Genomic DNA, 19,055 nt, shown 5'->3' with positions numbered 1-19,055 from the left:
GATGGGGAAAGAGCAGTTAACATAACTGGTTTTAAAAAAAGTTTGGACAAGTTCCTAGAGGAAAAGGCCATATAGGGCTAGATTCACTAAGGCAGGGGTAGGCAATTTCGGTTCTCGAGAGCCAGAACCAGGTTTTCAGGATATCCACAATGAATATGAGATGGATTTGCATGCACTGCCTCCTTGAGATGTAAATCTATCTCCTGCATATTTATTGTGGATATCCTGAAAACCTGACCTGGCTCCAGCTCTCAAGGACCGAAATTGCCTACCACTGCACTGCACCGATTCTGTCCTGACCACTTTGCGACCCAATTCTCCTCTGACCCGATTCACTAACCTCCTGGTCGATCAACCTCTGCCCCAATCTGATCTGCACATGCAAATGAGGGGAAACGGCATGCAAAGTAGGAAGGACAAGATTCACTAAACTAGCAATGCGCTTTTGCAAAATATATAAAAAAGGAACTCTTCCTTTTTTAAATATTCAGGCAAAAACCACATTGCTAGCCTGTGGTTTTAACCCACCTGCTGATGCCCATCACCTATGGTAGGAGAGATACTAACTCCCTCCTGCCACCCAAGGGACACCCTGTCTTTGGTCCCTCGTACCTTTAATGGAGCGGGAAGAGTGCTCAATCTTTCCTGCTCCAATGCCTCCCGACTCCCCACCCATCTACCAACCAAAAAACAAATGGCAAGCGATACTGACTCCTTCCTGCCACCCACTGGATGCCCCCTCCCTGTTCCGCCCTCCCCTGAACCTTTAATGGAGCAGGAGGGGTGCTGAATCCCTCCTGCTCCAATGCCTGCCGTGATGATTCTAAGGCCTTAGGCTCTGATTGGCTGAGGCGCCTCAGGTAGGTGGCAGGAGGGAGTCGGCATCCCTCCTGCTGTTTGGGTGGTTTTTGTGTTTTTTTTGGGGGGGGAGGAGTCGGGAGTGGGACCGATGGCAGGAGAGAGTGGGAATCCTGCCATAATTTTAAAAGGCACATTTTAGGGGGTTCAGGGAGGGAGGGGGGGGGGACAGACAGGGCACTTGGGAGAGGGAGGAGGGGTTAATTTTTTTTTTTAATCGGGCTATTTTGCGTGTTTAAAACAAGCAAAATATCTGCTCAATAAAAAAAAAAATTTTAAGCCAGCAGAAGCAGTGACAGGAGGCTGCCTCTCGTGTCACTACTGTCAGGGCTCTGCCCCAACTCAATTGGTTTTGAGTCGAAGTTTGCATGCAAATGATTTGCACGCAAACAAGATAGTGAATCGCGCCTGCCCGGCCATGGATCAGGTCCGATCACCCACGGATCAGATCTGTGGCCTTAGTGAATCTAGCCCAAAGTCTGTTGTTGAGACAGAGATGGGAGAAGCCACTGCGTGCCATGGAGTGCTGCTACTATTTGGGGGTTTGCCCAGGCACTTGTGACTTGCATTGGGCTCCGTGCAGCCGGGATACCGGGCTAGATGGACCACTGCTTTGACCCAGTATAGGGCGAGAGTGCATCAATCGGAGGAGTTTGAGCTGAGCAGAATGACCCGGGCGGGGAACGAGGCGCTGCAGCAGAGCTCAGCGTCTCACTCGCTTCTCGCGCTCAACCACGTTCCCCCAAGGCGCACGCGCTAGGCGCAAAAGGAAGCTGGCGGCAGCCACCTGTGACGTCTATGCGTTGTCGCGCATGCGTTTGAGAAGGGCTGCCGTCGCCCCGCCCCCCTCTCATAACCCGGCGACCGCGGGAGCTGAACGACCGGAGCGCGCGTGGAGAGCAAACCGAGCGCGCGAGCCGACCCCTCCCCCCTCCCCGGTTGAGAGAGAGCGGTCCCGATCCCCCCCCCCTGGGCAAGGCTGGGAGGCGGCGGGAGGCGAGACATGAACGGGTTCAGCACGGAAGAGGACAGCCGGGACGGGCCGCCCGCTGCCGCCTCCGTCGCTGCTGTTGCCGCCGCCGTAGCCCCGCCGGCCCCCTCGGCGCCCTTCTTCGGCCAGAGCTGCTGCCTGATCGACGACGCGGAGCGCTGCGTGCGGCCGGCCGGCAACGCGTCGTTCAGCAAACGCATCCAGAAGAGCATCTCGCAGAAGAAGCTGAAGCTCGACATCGACAAGAGTGTGAGTGGGGGGGAGGGGTGGGGAGGAGACGGGGCCCGGCCCGGCCCGGCCCGGCCCGGCCCGGCCCGGCCCGGCCCGGCCATCCGTGCAATTCGATTGTGAATCCCAACCGACCTGCTCTGATCGTCCCGGGGGAGGGGGGAAGGCTGTGTCAAACTGAGATCCAGCGCTGACAACTTTCAGTTTCAAAACGTTAATTAAATTCTTAAAAACAAACAAAAAAAGAGAGCGGCCGATGAACCTGGAACAGTTCTCCTTTAGTACCCGGAAGCGTGCATAAAGTCTTCTATTTTCTACTTCTTAGACATTGGAAGCGTCGCGAGCATCCTTTTTTCGTTCTGGATCTCTCTAGCTGACGGCACCCAATTGCAGCACCTGCTGGGCCCACCCGGCCGGGCTCCCTCTGCCCGCCTTGCCCGCTCTGCAGTTGGCTCGCGACGCGTGCACCTGCGCCCCATCTTGCTTGCTGCCTGCCTTCAGGTTGTTTCCGCCGTGCACGTGTCGTGGGTGAACAAGTGCAGCGGTCCTGTCACTTGTTGAAAGACAGTGACTCCATCGCTTTAAGAGCAGTTTAAAGTCTTTCTTTTCTTTCTTTATAGGTTTTTGCTATTTAAAGATGCCTTTCATACTTAAGTATCAAATGCATCAGTGGTCTCAAACTCTTTGCAGGGCCACATTTTGGATTTGTAGGTAGTTGGAGGGCCTCAGAAAAAAATAGTTAATGTCTTATTAAAGAAATGACAATTTTTAACGAGGTAAAACTCTTTTATAGTTTATAAATCTTTCCTTTTGGCTAAGTCTTTCAAATAATATTGAAAGTTATGGCTAAAGAAACATATGATCAAGAAACTGTTTTATTTTACTTGTGTGATTATGATAAACATACCAAGGGCCTCAAAATAGTACCTGGTGGGCCGCATGTGGCCCCCGGGCCACGAGTTTGAGACCACTGAAATGCATGATACTTCTTTTTAAAGAAGTATACAGCTCAGGAAACATCAGAAATTCCCCCTGTCAGCCCTTTATGTGCTTCTCTAGACTGTTCTCTTTTCTACAGCTATTTTAGTTCAACCCTTTTCCTTGTTCTATCATGTTGGTCCTTGCACGGTTTGTTATATGTACTCATTTTATAATAATGTACATTGCTTAGAAATATTATAAGCGATACAATCAAATTTTAAATAAACCTGAAAACTCTACCTTGAAATTGGACTGATCAGAGATGCTTTGGCGTTCTCTTAGTATTGCTGCTAATAGGGTAAGGCTCCAATTTTCAGTTTGTGTGCGTTTAAAGGATGTTTTCATTCTCTTATTGCATTACGAATTTCTATTCCGCCATTACCTTGCGGTTCAAGGCGGATGCTTGGGGGGTTTTATGTTTCCATGTCGGGAGCAATATTGTTAGTAGTGTTCTTTAGGGAACTGAACCTAATTCCTGTGGTTCTCGGGTAACACTGCGCTAATTATTAGGCAACCCCTTCAGGTGGGAAATGTTTCCAACCAATGCCCATCTCTCTTTGTGAACTGGTGATGGCTAATGCTGCAGTGACCGTTTCCCAGTCACAAAAGATAATCTATGTTCTCTATATTGCTGGTGTAATATGGGGTTAGTACAAAGCTATTAATAAAAGATTCTGGGATCATATTAGTAATTAATCAATGTCAGATAGAATTCAGTTTTTTGGCCTTTTTTTTTTCCTTCATGTTGAAAATAAAAAGGTTATCTGGATCTGATTTTTCTGCCTAGTTATACGCATGTTTGCAGAACTGGTGTCATTCGTCAGTTGCTGAAAGCTCGAATGGTAGCTGTTATTGCTGCATTGAGGCATAAGAATATATAAGCTATGCCAGTCAAACCAGCATCCTGTTTCTGACAGGGGTCAGAAGTACAGGTCAGTTTCTTATAGCTTTTGTACAGTATAAGAAGTTTTGGAAAATCATTAATCAAGCTTTTTTTTTTTTTTTTTTTTTTTTTTAACTTGAACCATGCAATTTTAGCCATTTTGACCATTGCCTCTTGACAACAGATTCTACAGCTTATTTATGTGAAAAAATACTTTCTCCAATTATTCAAACTGCTGGTTAGTTTCATGGTGTATCTGCTTGTTTAATGGTGGTCCCAATTTTGTTTTCCATTCCTTTGCAAATAACTCCCGACTGCATTTTTTTTTAGCCGTCACAACATACTGGGCTGAAAATGTCAACAAACACATAGTGACTTCAAGATGTTTTTTTTGGATGGCGACTCTTAATAAAGAACTCAACGTTTTGTACGTATAGCCTGCTTTGCACTTGTAAACATTCCATTTCATCTACCATTGAGATCCTTCTGCGCTTCTTCACAATCTTCTGCTGTTTTAATAATTTTGATAACTGCAGATTTAATTGAAGTTCTCCTCCATATATGAACTTTAAACAACAGAGATCCTTGGGGCACTCTATTTTATCTATCTGGGGGCAGATTTGTCCCCCATCCCCGCGAGAACTCAATTTTCCCTGTCCCCGCGAGTTTTGTCCTTGCCCCATTCCTGCAAGCTCTGCTTTAGCCTCACAAGCCTCGATTTTTAAAATGTTTGAGGCTTGTGCACATGAGGATGGAGCTTATACCGTGTTTCCCCGATGATAAGGCAGGGCCATCAAATAAGACAGCCCCCCCTTTTTAGAAAAAATTGTAAAATAAGGCACCCCCTCCCCCCCCCCCGCAAATAAGCCACCCACCGATACCTGCGCTTACCCGAATCGGGTGGTACGGTGGGTGACTCCGTGTGGTCCCTCCGTCTACCGCGGGGGTCGGCAACCCGCGGCTCCAGAGCCGCATGCGGCTCTTTTCCACCTTTGTCGTGGCTCCGGTAGTGTGTAACGCAGGCATGCAACTTACAAGTCCGGCGTCGCGGCGGGAAATAGCCATGCTGAGCAGTGAGCTCAGCACGTACACAGATGAAAGCCTTGCTTACTGATTGGTCCGGCGGCCGTGCTGCCGGACCAATCAGCAAGCAAGGCTTTCATCTGTGTAGTGCTGAGCTCACTGCTCAGCATGGCTATTTCCCGCCGCGACGTTGGACTTGTAAGGTGCACGCCTGAAAAAGAAATCATCCTGGCCGGGGTCGGTGTCATGCTCCGGAGATCTACAGCCTTCCTATCTCCCTCTCCCTTCTACCTGCTTCCGGCCACATCCCCTGCTCCGCGGCTCTCTTCGGCAACTCAGCAGCAGCGATCGACACAAGCTTCTGACGTCGGGGCCTACCCTCTGCGAGTCCCGCTTGTTTCAACTTCCTTTTTCCACAAAGGTGGGACTCGTAGAGGGAAGGCCTCGATGTCGGCAGCTTGTCTTGATCACTGCTGCTGACAAGTTGCTGAAGAGAGCCGCGGAGCAGGGGGGTGTTGCCAGGTGCAGGTAGAAGGGAGAGGGCCAGATGCAGGACTCGTGGGTGAGGGAGCAGAAGAGAGAGAGAAAGAGAGAGGGGAGGGAAACAAAAGGAAATATTTCATACTGGGCTGGGCCGGAGTGGAGGGAGGGTGGAAAGATTCTAGCTACAGGGTGCAGTAACAAAGGAAAAGGGGGGGAAAGCTGAAAATGGAGATAGTGACACAAAGAAGAGAAAGGGTAAGCAGGACCTACTGAATAAGGATAGAGATACAGAGGGGACATGAAAGGGTAAATAAGGCATCCCCCCGAAAATAAGCCCTAGAGCATATTTTGGCCTTCCAAAAAAAATAAGACAGTGTCTTACCATCGGGGAAACACGGTAGGAACGGGACAGACACAGGAAAAGAACTCGCATGGATGGGAAAAAAATGTGCCCCCTTGTCATTCTCTACCAGTTCTACTTTAACTACTTACCAGTCCATGATACAATGCTGTCTCCTATCCTATGACTCTTTTTTAATGTACTGAGGAACTTTGTCAAATGCCTTCTGAAAATCTACATCAGATTTGCCTTTCCATTTTCCAAAAAGAAAAATCAAATACATTGGTGAGATGAGACTTGCCTTTGCTAACTAACCTCACATTGACTCGTTTTCCAATAAGCTGTGCCTGTCCATTTGATCAGTAGTTTTAGGACTAGCTTGAACCATTTAGCCCAGGGATCTCAAAGTCCCTCCTTGAGGGCCGCAATCCAGTCGGGTTTTCAAGATTTCCCCAATGAATATGCATTGAAAGCAGTGCATGCACATAGATCTCATGCATATTCATTGGGGAAATCCTGAAAACCCGACTGGATTCCGGCCCTCGAGGACCGGAGTTGCCCATGTCTGACCTAAACCCTTGACTATTGCTGTAGGACAGGGATCTCAAAGTCCCTCCTTGAGGGCCGCAATCCAGTCGGGTTTTCAGGATTTCCCCAATGAATATGCATTGAAAGCAGTGCATGCACATAGATCTCATGCATATTCATTGCGGAAATCCTGAAAACCCGACTGGATTGCGGCCCTCAAGGAGGGACTTTGGAGACCCCTGATTTAGCCCAACGTTGACATCAGGCTCACCAGTTGGAGCCCTTTTTAAAAATTTGCCATGCTTCAGTCCTCAGATGCAGTGGCTGTTTTAAATAAATAGATTACTAGTAAAAAGTTATCAGTCGCATTTGAGGTTTTTTTGTTCTTAATTGTTATTATGATGCTACCACCTTTGGAAATCTCTGCATTAATGAGACCATTTTTCAAAAACCATTTACCAAGGTGAATCAGCTGTTGGAAAATTGCCCACCACATGTGATTGATCACCTCTTAATACTTACCAGGCAATGGGCATGAATGTGAAACCATTAATATTAAAAATCCACATCTCCTGGTTATGATAAGGTGTGTTTATTCTGCCATTTACTATGCTGCATTTTCTAGAATTAGATCAGTGCAGAACTCACATCAGCCAATCACTACTGGCTCTTCACGGAGCAGGAGTGCGGGAAGGTTGCTCCTGCTTCGGTTCACCACTGGACCACTGGGGATTGTAAAAGATACACGGAGGAGGAAGGTAAAGGAAGGTACACCACTGGCTCACCAGGTCTTGCAGCAGGCCTGGCAGAGGACTGCAAGTCATTGGGAGGGAGGGAGGAAGAGGGCACAGGGCAGAGAGGGGACAGGGTACAGAGTCAGGGAGGGGGCTAGGTACTGATTCTGGCAGGACAGGAATGGAGGAGGGACAGGGTGCAGAGGAAGGGGGGGACTGAGTGCAGGGGAGGGCGGGAGTGAGGGAATTGGGCTGGGTTCAGAGCAGGGTACTTGAATATTAACACGCACACTGGTTTATATTCGAGTCAACCTTTTTTTCCTCTTTTTTGGGGAGGGGAAATTTACTTCTGTTTATATTCGGATCAGCTTATATTTGAGAATGTACAGTATTTCTAAATAGTCTCATTTGAGATTTAAAAAAAAGACTACAAACATTCATACTTTGAGAATGCTGTAAATGCTTTTAAAAATAAAAGCATTTGCAGAGGTCAACACATCTTACCATAGGAAAAGGAAGTAGGCTGTGAGGCAGAGATTAGGGTGGACAAGCAAGAGCACATATCATTCTGGATTGTCCATTCTATGCAGATGCCGTTGTCTGCAGTTTTCAGAGGGCATATACTCGTACTCCCCCCACCCTTTGTAATTGGTACAAAGTATATAGATAAAAGTGCCTGTAGACTTTGCAATTGTGCAGGCTGATCTAGAATTGCTTTCCATTAGCATTTTGAGGCCAAGCAGAAGGTGATATTTCTACAGTGTGAAGCATTCAGCCAGTACTGGCTGTGAAAACATCCTGCTTGCAAGGTGAAAGCCAGCATAGTATCTGAGCCGGTGGAGCAGTAATTCACCATCTCTGGCAAATGTGCAAGAGCATCAATGTGTTTCTTGTTACAGGTTACCAGACGTGGCAACATAAATCTCCTTTGGAGGCAGGTTTTCCTTGTTTGGGGCAGGTTTCTAGTTTCCCGGACTTTTGCAGGTTTTAATGTAGGTATTGGGATCTTTTCCAGCTTAATGCAATAGCAACAAAAAATTGTTCATGCTGTAATATAAATTATAGTTATCTATTCAAGCAAAATATTTGGGTCTTTCAAAGAACTTCTTGTCTGAACTACAGCTTCTTCAAAACACAGCTGTGAAAGTACTTCCCTATAAGTCTAAATTTGATAGCTACACTATTATTAAGAGCTTCACATTAGTATATAAAAAAATTTGTTATATTTATAGGGCTGGTGGGAAAAATCCAGAGCCATGATTTAGGAGTCCTTTTTATTAAGCTGTGTTAAGCGCTAATGCAGTGCCAAGGGGCGGGTACTTGGAATGGGCAGACTTGGTGGGCTATAGCCCTTTTCTGCCGTCTTTTTCTATGTCCCGCAAACTTTTTGGCTGGAAGGCACTCTAAATCCAGCGCCCCGGCCAGAAGGCCCCCAGAAGTGCGCGGAAGTCAACATGATGACATCAATCGCATGCGTGGAGGCCCGTCTGGCCACGACCCTTAACCCTTCACTTCGGTGGGGGATCCTGAAGGAGGGGAGGGGCGGAAAGAGGAGGACAGATAAGAACATAAGCAATGCCTCCACTGGGTCAGACCCGAGGTCCATCGTGCCCAGCAGTCCGCTCACGCGGCGGCCCAACAGGTCCAGGACCTGTGCAGTAGCCCTCTATCTATACCCCTCTATCCCTTTTTCCAGCAGGAAATTGTCCAATCCTTTCTTGAACTCCAGTACCGTACTCTGTCCTATTACGTCCTCTGGAAGCGCATTCCAGGTGTCCACCACACGCTGAGTAAAGAAAAATTTCCTAGCATTCGTTCTGAATCTGTCTCCTTCCAACTTTTCCAAATGCCCTCTTGTACTTTGATGTTTTGAAAGTTTGAAGAATCTGTCCCTCTCTACTCTCTCTATGCCCTTCATGATCTTGTAGGTCTCTATCATGTCTCCTCTGAGTCTCCGCTTTTCCAGGGAGAAGAGCTCCAGTCTCTCCAATCTTTCAGTGTATAAAAGGTTTTCCATGCCCTTAATCATTCGTGTCGCTCTCCTCTGGACCCTCTCAAGTATTGCCATATCCTTCTTAAGGTACAGTGACCAATACTGAACATAGTACTCCAGGTGCGGGCGCACCATTGCCCGATAGGCAGGCGAGGAGAAGAGTCAGCGCCATCTGACTGCCTGCAAGACTCGCCTCTCGCCATGAGAGGCACGTCCTATAAGCGGTCAGTCAGCGCCTCTCCTCTTTGTCTTGTCGGGGCACACCTTGAATCTGCTGCGGTATACAGTTTCCGATACGCTGTGCTAATGCATTAGTTTTTGCATGTCTGTGCACTAACCACACACTAAATATTTGTTGTCTTTTTTTAGGGGGTAGAGAGTGGGTATTCCTGTGCTAACCAGTTTGCACAGATGAGGCAAGAGCCCTTAACACCTTCTGCCGTAATTTTTAAAATTGGCTATGCACTAAATGGCAATATGAGCACAATAAATAAAAATGGGGGTAGGTGGGGGTTACAGCCATAATAAAAATGGCCATAGCATGCCCTTACACAGGTTTGCCCACACGCTAAGGCCAATTCTTACCACAGCTTTGTAAACGGATCCTTATTGTACAAATAAAAAGGAGCCTGAGAGTTTTCCTGACTCTTCTTTGTCCCTGGCTTTTCCTTGTACTTCAAGGATTCACCTAGCCTGGGAAGATGTTTATACATTTGCACTGGGATAGTGAGAGCTGTAATGTAACTGTATTGCCACAGCTTTGTACATAAAGAGTTGTAAGTTGCTAGTCAATTTGGAGCAAAATACTGAGTACTGACCTGTTTTTTAGAGGCACTTAAAAAAAGTTTGATAAAATCTGGGCTTTCCCATGCACTGAGCCCAGATTTAATGCAGCATTATTGTGATACCTTTTTTAAAGGAGGTTTTAAATGCTCCTGCATTTATCCAGTTAGCACACAGCAATCATAATGCGCTGACTGGATAATACAATTCCTATGAACGGCGGAGCATTTAGCACTCCGGACCGCAGTAGAAATCTCTACCGCAGCTTAGTAAAAGTGGGAGTAATAGAATTATTATATATTTTGATATTCATTTTCGGCGTTCACATACAGAACACAAAATTCCTTACTGCTTGCTCTCATCTCTACTCCGACCCAAGTACAGATCTAACATACAGTGGCACACACCTAATCTGTGTTCAGTCACATAGAACAGTGTTCTTCAACCGCCGGTCCGCAGAAATCTCCCGCCAGTCCACGAAGGACCAGCGTCCCCCACAAGCACGAGATAAAAAGGTGGTTCACTGCAAACGCCTCGTGGACCACCCAGGCAAAAACACCAGTGCAGCCGTCCTCCAACACCTCCGGGCAGTGCCGGGGCTGCCAACGGGGAGCTCAAACGAACCTGGTCTGATGGGGGAAAGGCATTTGAATCTCAGAGACTGGTACTTTACACAAAAAATGGTTCATTATGAATTAACTCGTAATTCTGCTTTTTTTTTTTTTTTTTTATTTCCATCTCTATGGAATGACCTCCCACAAGTTCATTTGAAATGAACTTTCATTTCTAAAATTTTAAATCTACGTTAAACTCTTTTAAAAAAAAAATTGGCAGTTAATTTGACATAATTTTTAGATAGTTAGTGGACGTGGAAAGACTGCATTCAGAAGTTTGGGGGATCCTTTTACGAAGGCGCGGTAGCGGTTTAGTGCGCATAATAGCGTGTGCTAAACCGCTGGACGCGCTAGCCGCTACCGCCTCTTGAGCAGGCAATAGTTTTTCAGCTGGCGCAGGGGTTAGCGCGTGATGAAAAGTCGCGCGCCTTAAACCCGCTAATGCGCCTTCGTAAAAGGAGCCCTGGGTCTTTCCTATTGATAATGGTCTGCTTTTCCCTTTTTTAATTGATTTTATTCTGTTCTGTAAGCTGCGTTGATCTGTTGTAAATTGCAGGATATCAAATTTTATAAACATAAGCACAGCTTTTTAATCTCATAATGTCCATCTGGTCGCCTCTCCTGCCATGAAAAGTGTCTGATGGGAACCTGTCTGCTTTTGATAGTTTACTAGCTACCGATTCAGTTATGTAAAACTAAAATCTGTTTGCCAAAAAAGCTCTTATCTTACAATCGGAATACATTTAGTACTACTTCTGCTACAGATTAAGTATTTTTTTCACTATGTCACATATATAGAATGGAACGTTCAATAGCAATACAAAATGGAAATTATAAAAGGTTTAATGAAATATGGGGGCCATTGACATTGTTTTGTAATGAATAAACACCATTTTATTAACATTATTTATGATTGGAAGGGAAAGGGGAGGGTTTATATAAATGAAAAAAAATAAATAAATAAAAATGTAAAAAAAGAAATATGACAAAGATTGATTCAATTAAATAATTGTATGGAAAGGGAGGGGGGAAGAAGGGTTTAGATATATATACCTTTGTTATGATCTTGATAGATTTATCAAGTGATGTTAGTAAATCTATGTATTACTTATATTGTACACTTGTTGAAAGTTTAAAAATGAATAAAGAATTATAAAAAAAAAAAAAAAAGTATTTTTTTCAGTAGTGCAATAAGAAGCAGTTTTGTGGTATTAAATCATTTTTGAATGTCGACATGTTGTGTAAAGTAGTGATGATAGGGGAGAACTAGACCAGCATCGGAAACCTACAGCTTTTACACATTTGGGTCTCTAAGGGTTATCAGCTGCAAGTAGGGGCAGAATCGGACTGTTCTCTTTTTATTCTATAAGTCTTTTCACACCGGCTACCCTTATGAATGCATATGGGTACTTGGTCAGATTCTCGGACCACTTGCCTCTAGCCATGTTCATTTAATTGATGGGTACTGAAATGGGACCTCTGTAGAATAAGTGCTGAAATTTAAAACCCTGATTGTGGATCCTACAAGTGAGAGAATAATTATAGTAAGCATGTTTTTAAAAAAATATTTCTCCCATTTTCTGTGCTTCTTATAGGCAAAAAACCCCCCCACGATGGCTGTTAATTTAGAATATGTTTCAGCAAGCACCACCGCACAACCTCCCAGTTCTCCTCTTTACCATTGCTCCCTCCTCTTTTCTGTGCAGGTGAGACATCTGTACATCTGTGACTTTCATAAAAACTTCATCCAGAGCGTTCGGAACAAAAGGAAGAGGAAGACCAGCGACGATGGGGGTGATTCTCCTGAACATGAAACAGATGTTCCAGAGGTAAGGTGTGACAAATTGACCCTTGCCACTTCCCAAAGCAATATCATTAATGAGACTGATTGAGATATGTACAAATGAAGCAACTCCCAGCCTGCCATATGTATCTCCTTCCAGTCATCATGGATATCCCAAAAATCCGACTGACTGGATGTACCTTCCTCTCTGAGCAAACTACCCGGACCTTTGTCCACACTCTCGTAACCTCACACTTAGATTACTGCAATCTACTTCTAATTGGTCTCCGGCAGTGCCGTCTCTGTCCCTTGCAGTCTGTGCAAAACTCTGCTGCAGGACTCTACCAACCTCGCTACACTCGTGTCACCCCTCTCCTTAAATCACTTCACTGGCTCCCTATCCACCATCGCATACAGTTCAAGCTCCTTTTGCTGACCTACAAGTGTGTTAATTCTGCTGCCCCTCAATATATCTCCTCTCTTCTCTTTCCTTATACACCTCCCAGAGAACTCAGATAAGCTACTCTTAGCTGTACCCTTCTCCTCCACTGCCAATTCTAGACTTTGTTCCTTTCATCCAGCTGCCCCCTATGCCTGGAATAAATTACCCGAGTTTGTCCACCAAGTCTCTTCCCTTGTTTAAAAGCAGGCTGAAAAATCACCTTTTTTATATAATCTTCAATCCATAACCCTACTCCCCACTGCCCACCAACCCAGCCAACAGATTAACTGTTCCTCTTAACTGTATTCCATGACATCCTGTTTGTCTGTCTTGTCTGTTTAGATTGTAAGCTATTTCGAGCAGGGACCGTCTTCTTTGTGACTCTGTATAGTACTGTGTACGTCTGGTATCGCTATAGAAATAATTAATAGTTGTAGTACTAGTAGGTTGGGTTGTCCCAATTCTTTCTCATGGAAGGGTGTTTTCATGTTTATCACTTGTATTTCATCATGCGCAATAACTGAAACTTTAGAAAAATTGATATTAATCAAGAAACTAATATCTGCAGGCCAATGAGATTTAAAACTCAATATGCAAAGGTTTTAACCACAGATTTGGTTCCTTCCTGAGGGTCTTCTGGAACTTGACAGCATGCACCAGGAGACTAGGAATGGGCACTTCACTCTGAGACATTTTACCCAGAGTAAATAGTTTTAGTCTAGTCGGGAGCAGATCTTTCAGGGAGGCATTTGCTGTAGAACAAAAAATTAATTTAATGAATTAAACTGGAAATGTTGCCCTGCTTGTAAGTCAACTGTTTTTGTGTAACCAAGAGAAACAGATAACGGTGTTGCTTTTTCTTCTGGTTTAAACCACTGTCTGCCCACCCTCACCATCCACTTGTTGTTTCAGGTTGACTTGTTCCAGCTGCAGGTGAATACGCTCAGACGTTACAAAAGACATTATAAGCTGCAGACCCGCCCTGGCCTTAACAAAGCGCAGCTTGCAGAGGTAAAAGGGATGGGAGGTGGGACTCTAAGCCAAGCATGGTCTGCAGAGATAATTGGGACAAGGTTAGGGGTTGAATTGAGCACATCCTGCTGTGACAAAACAATAGAGGCTCTATAGATCTGCAGGTGGTCCAAATATGAGATTGTCTTTATTGATAATTGTATTTATGCTTCTAGTTTTTACCCCTGAGGCAGGGGGATTGCGAAGATGTACAACGTGACATAATCAGGCCCGAGGAATGGGCATCGACATGGCAGATGAGGTTCAACGTGGATAAGTGTAAAGTGATGCATGTCGGTATCAAAAATCTCAAGCACGAGTACAGGATGTCCGGGGCGGTACTTGGAGAGACCTCCCAGGAAAGGGACTTGGGAGTTCGGATAGACAAATTGATGAAGCCATCTACACAATGTGCGGCAGCGGCAACGAAAAGAGCAAACAGATTGCTAGGCATGATAAAGAAGGGGATCGCGAACAGATCGGAGAAGGTTATCATGCCGCTATACCGGGCCATGGTGCGCCTTCACCTGGAGTACTGCGTACAGCACTGGTCGCCGTACATGAAGAAGGACACGGTACTACTCGAGAGGATCCGGAGAAGAGCGACTAAGATGGTTAAGGGGTTGGATGAGCTGCCGTACAGCAAAAGATTAGAGAAACTGGGCCTCTTCTCCCTTGAAAAGAGGAGACTGAGAGGGGACATGATCAAAACATTCAAGATACTGAAGGGAATAGACTTAGATAAAGACAGGTTGTTCATCCTCTCCAAGGTAGGGAGAACGAGAGGGCACTCTCTAAAGTTGAAAGGGGACAGATTCCATACAAACATAAGGAAGTTCTTCTTCACCCAGGCGGTGGTGGAGAGCTGGAACGCTCTTCCGGAGTCTGTTACCCTCTAGGGTTTCAAGACTAAGCTCGACAAGTTCCTGCTAAACTGGAACGTACGAAGGTGAGGCTGGAATCATTTAGAGCCCTGGTCTTTGACCTGGGGGCCGCCGCGTGAGCGGACTGCTGGGCACAATGGACCACTGGTCTGACCCAGCAGTGGCAATTCTTATGTTCTTAATAAAAGACTTTTATATGCGAGAACCTTCCTTTGGGATCTGGGCTCTTTGATCACATGATCAAGAACACACATCTTTGACAGGTTCAGCTATAGAGGGTAGTGGCGTAGCGAGGGGCGATGGCACCCCCCTGCCCCCCACTCCTTCCTGACCCCTCCCCTTCCCTTCCCCCATATCTTTTTAATATTTTAGGCGGGCGCAGCATCACGAACTTGCTGCCCGCGTTGTGTTGGCTATCTCTCTGACGTCACTCCCTAAGCGCGGGGCCCAGAAGTAATGTGACACCGACATGGGCAACAAGTTCGTAATGCTGCTCGCGCAGGAAAAATTAAAGAGGTACAAGGGAAGGGGGGGGGGTCGGAAAGGAGCAGGAGGGCAGAGAGGAGGACAGGTGCCACCCCCGGCCTCCCCACCTTACTACGCAACTGATAAAAGAGTGCGACTCCTGCCTCTTCCTATGTGTATGTAATTTGAAGCTTGTTTTGTTGCAAGCTAACTCGAACGTTCATTGTCCCAAGGATTAGCAGGACATTCATATCACAGATGGGTGACATTACTGGTAATATGTGTTCTGCTGTCCTCGGAAAACGCCTGCTATAATAATAATAATTTATTTTCTTATATACCACCCAACTGGGAGTTCCGGGTGGTTCACAGCAAGAGAACTGAAACATATCAGCGAAGACACAAAATTCAGTGGAATGCAATATTATGGTATACAACGTAATATAATGTGAAATCATTGCATAAATTTACCAAACAAATAGGTTTTTATTGATTTTTCTGAACTCAAGGTAAGATTGGGATTGGACAATTAAAGGACACAGCCAAGAGTTCATTTTCCCCGCTTGAAAAGCCAGAGTTTTGTCTAAGAAACTTTTAAAACGACAGGCTTTCAGAGCGGGATACATAAACAAACCCATGTTTCTTGTGCTTTTATTTGATGAGAATAATTTTAGTTGGTTGGTAGTCCAAAGAGTGCTTTATAACAAATGCAGCCGAATTTAAAAATAATTCTAGTTTCAAAAACTTTGCTTTTCTTCTGCCCTCAACTGACGCTACCCAATGTGCCTGCTTGTGACACTTTTACCGTCTGTGCTATTTGCAAGAGTTTGTCACTTTGAATTATGCCAAAGTGCTATCAGATTGTGGATTCTGGTTTCTCTTCACCTGAACTCCCCTGCTGTTCTTTATAAAAAAAAAAATGTTATTTTATTGTAAGGATGTCTGGTTTATATTTTTCTTTTTTTCCATTTAGACTGTCAGCCGTCACTTCCGAAACATCCAGGTAAATGAGAAGGAGACCCTTACGTGCTTTATTTACATGGTGAAGAGCAACAAGGGGCGACTGGAACAGAAATCAGAGAGCAGTAAGCAGCTGGAATGAAGAGAGGGAGAGAGACTGGTCCTCAGAGGACAACTGAGACACTTAGTGATTAATCCTATAAGGACTGTTATACTACATTGTAAATAATACACAAAGAAAACTGTAACCTCAACTGATGAAGACCTTTCTCATCAAGAAGGACTTAGTTCATAAACTGAGGGAAAAAGTTCCAAGCAGAGCGCAGGGAAAGGGCACAGTGGCATGACCTGAGGATGGCTTGTAAGCTCTCTTTATTGGTAGAAGCCAGAACTCAGCTCTGGCCTGTTTTAAGTAGAGAGTTCAGTTGGTCCCATTCATGTCCTTGCTGCAACGCAGATTCCTCTTACCGAAGCAGTGAAGGCTGCTGCTAGTCCATAGTCTGATGGGGAGTGGGGAAACGGGATACAAGAATTTGCTTCCTGTCTAGTAGCTCCGTGTCTGACTCTGGACAGTACAGTTCCTTTCTGCCCTGCATAAACCTTTTTCAACAATACTTGATATAATCATGCTGACTATCGATCTAATGATTCCATGCATGGGCTCATGAGTAGTCACTTTTGTGGAATGTATACATTACAGCTCTGTTAGGAACACCGAGCGTATGTTTGGTTAGGGCAAGAGGAGAGCAGTTTCCTTTTGGTTATCTAGAAGCTTTATCTGGGGAGGGGAAAAGCTGAGCCTCTAGGAAATTTTGCAGCCTATTGAAAACTAATTCCTGTCCAGTCTCCAAGAATAGCGACCAGCAGTGGTCCCTGGATAAGGACCATTTCAACCACTTCCCCTCAAGCAGTACACATCTGGCTTTCTTTTGTAGCTATTAATTCTAAATAGCTGAAAAAGGTGCATGCCATTAGCTTGGTGGTTAGAACATTGCCCTTCAGGTTTTCCAAAATCCTCATTGTTTCACTGGTTACTCAGGTCAGAGGTGGACACAGATGGATCCCAGTCTTGTCTTGTCTTTAGTGGGGGGGAAAAATAAGATGACTTTAGGTGGCTATAGAGAATCTCCTAGCAGATGAATGTGTAACATATATATTTGTGTGTATGCATGCATACGTTATGTGTGGACACCCGAGTGCTTAGATTTCTCATCGGTTCATGACCTAAGAAGGCGGCCATCTGAAAAAAGCCATCATGGACTAGCCTTTTTTTCTTGCAGCTTTCAGGACAAACTGACATACCTCATTTTTATGATGGGAATAATTCTTACTCCCCAGAAAGAATATGGGCTTTGCCTTAGATTGTTACTATGGTCATCACATCCTCCCTCAAGGTTCTTATAATAAATACATCCCTTTATTGCACTGGGCATGCATTGTGCATCATCTGCTTCTACCATGAGAGAGCAGGACTGGACCAGCAATGGAGGCTTGCAGCTTTTGCATTTTTGAGCCTCTGGAAAAATTCTCAGCTGCAACTGGGGACAGACACCCACTGCCCTTGTGGTCAGTCCAATCATTTCTAATCATTTGCCTTGTAGTCATGTTAATATATTTGTTGGGCACAGACATAGGACATTTCTATAATGAATAAGTCCCCTTTTTGCACTGTACATGCATCATGTACCATCTGCTTCAACCAGGGGATTTAGGTACATCCCTTACAGGAGACTAAAGGCATTGCAAAGCATCAGTTATGCAGTGCTGTAGTTGAAATACTTGGCAATAAAATATATGTATAAAAAGAACTAGAAGCCTTAATGATGCTGCAGTTTTTCCTGGAAGAAAATCAAACATTTTGACAGGAACCTGCTTTCCTTATCCTGTGTCTTTTCAGTGCCATTTACTCCTAAGGCATCTTTAAGACCACTCACCCAATCCTATGTCTGCTCTCAGTGTGATTGCCGAATAATTACCTTGGACTACTTTTGAAAATCTGTAAATAACACTGGGCAAAGGCCACATCTTTTTTTGGGGAAAAATATTTTTTTGCTTTCTTTCAGCTTTGCTGTTGCAATAGAAGCTTTTCCAGTGCAATAAGTGAGACACTCTAGACAGCTGGGTTATTTACCCATACCCGCCTACTGCAGAAGGAATCCACTACGGATTTTTCACTCTGCATCTGGTGTACTTCACTGTGCAGTTTCGTGTCCGCTACAGTTTTTTTCTTCTGCACGCATGACTGCAATTGTGTGTGTGTTCTGCTCTCCCAATTTTATTTTAAATTTGGGGTAATTTTGTGATTAATGCGAATTTAACGCTCTGCCCTTTTTGGGTACCTGTTGACCAGCCTGCATAGTTTTATCTGGAACTTAGGGCAGTTCCAGAAGTGGCTCACCTACTGTTAAACAGGGGTGTTAGGTGTCCTTAGGAGGCTCAGCGGTATCTCGCAGGGTGCTGGTTGCATCTTTACGCCTCCACCCGTCCCGGTGTGCATCCATTGGTCCGCAGGGGTGGAGGTATAGTCGGACAGAGGAGTCTGACTGGCAGCCTGAAGATAACTTTGAGGGCCTATTCCAAGCATTGTGGCAGTGAAATTCTCATACAGCTACTATGAGGGAGCTGAAAGCAGGTTTGCAGCATGAATCCTGTCGGGTCACAGTGAGTACACAGGCTCTCAACCTGTGAGAGACATCGGGGGAGGTTGGAAAAGTGGGGTTGAGTGTTTATGAGTTTTCTCCCTCCCCAGAGGCATTCCAAGTGCTTCGATTTCGTGGCCATGGCAAGTTGAAGATCCAAGCCCGGAAGCGAGGGGCTCAACACTGGTGCATTCGTGGCCTCGGGAGATTCTCCTGTATGTCTTTCTTCCTTGACCGATAGTCAGCCGAGTCATTCGGAGGATCACAGTTCTTCCAGGCCGCATCATTCTGGTGGCTCCAGATTGGCCTCGCAGACCATGGTACACAGATCTGATGCGTCTGCGCATGGGTTGCATCCAGACCTTCGCATGCAGGGGTCTGTTGCCATGAAGGATCCAGGTTACTTGCTCTTCCGGCATGGCTCGTGAGCGC

The 19,055-nt window shown here is 45.4% G+C and overlaps 1 protein-coding gene across 1 annotated transcript; it reads left to right on the top strand.

The window, feature by feature from the left end:
• Nucleotides 1-1,720: 1,720 nt before the first annotated feature.
• SAP30L (SAP30 like) lies at nt 1,721-17,409 on the top strand. The gene is made up of 4 exons (XM_033927681.1): nt 1,721-2,098; nt 12,146-12,268; nt 13,577-13,675; nt 15,998-17,409. Exons 1-4 carry the CDS (start codon nt 1,862-1,864, stop codon nt 16,124-16,126), a joined length of 588 nt encoding a protein of 195 aa, XP_033783572.1. The 5' UTR covers nt 1,721-1,861; the 3' UTR covers nt 16,127-17,409.
• The last annotated feature ends 1,646 nt before the right edge of the window (nt 17,410-19,055 follow it).

Source organism: Geotrypetes seraphini, chromosome 18 (assembly GCF_902459505.1).
Source record: "Geotrypetes seraphini chromosome 18, aGeoSer1.1, whole genome shotgun sequence".
NCBI classification, from domain to species: Eukaryota; Metazoa; Chordata; class Amphibia; order Gymnophiona; family Dermophiidae; genus Geotrypetes; species Geotrypetes seraphini.
The sequence above is the reverse complement of the archived record's forward strand: the minus strand, read 5'-3'. Positions and strand labels throughout refer to the sequence as shown.

What these genes read in the sequence shown, in the direction of transcription:
- SAP30L (XM_033927681.1), top strand. Translation starts at nt 1,862, where the DNA reads ATGAACGGGTTCAGCACGGAAGAGGACAGCCGGGACGGGCCGCCCGCT. An exon ending in AGCTCGACATCGACAAGAGT is followed by an intron (nt 2,099 to 12,145) that starts GTGAGTGGGGGG and finishes TTTTCTGTGCAG; the next exon opens with GTGAGACATCTGTACATCTG. An exon ending in ACAAAGCGCAGCTTGCAGAG is followed by an intron (nt 13,676 to 15,997) that starts GTAAAAGGGATG and finishes TTTTCCATTTAG; the next exon opens with ACTGTCAGCCGTCACTTCCG.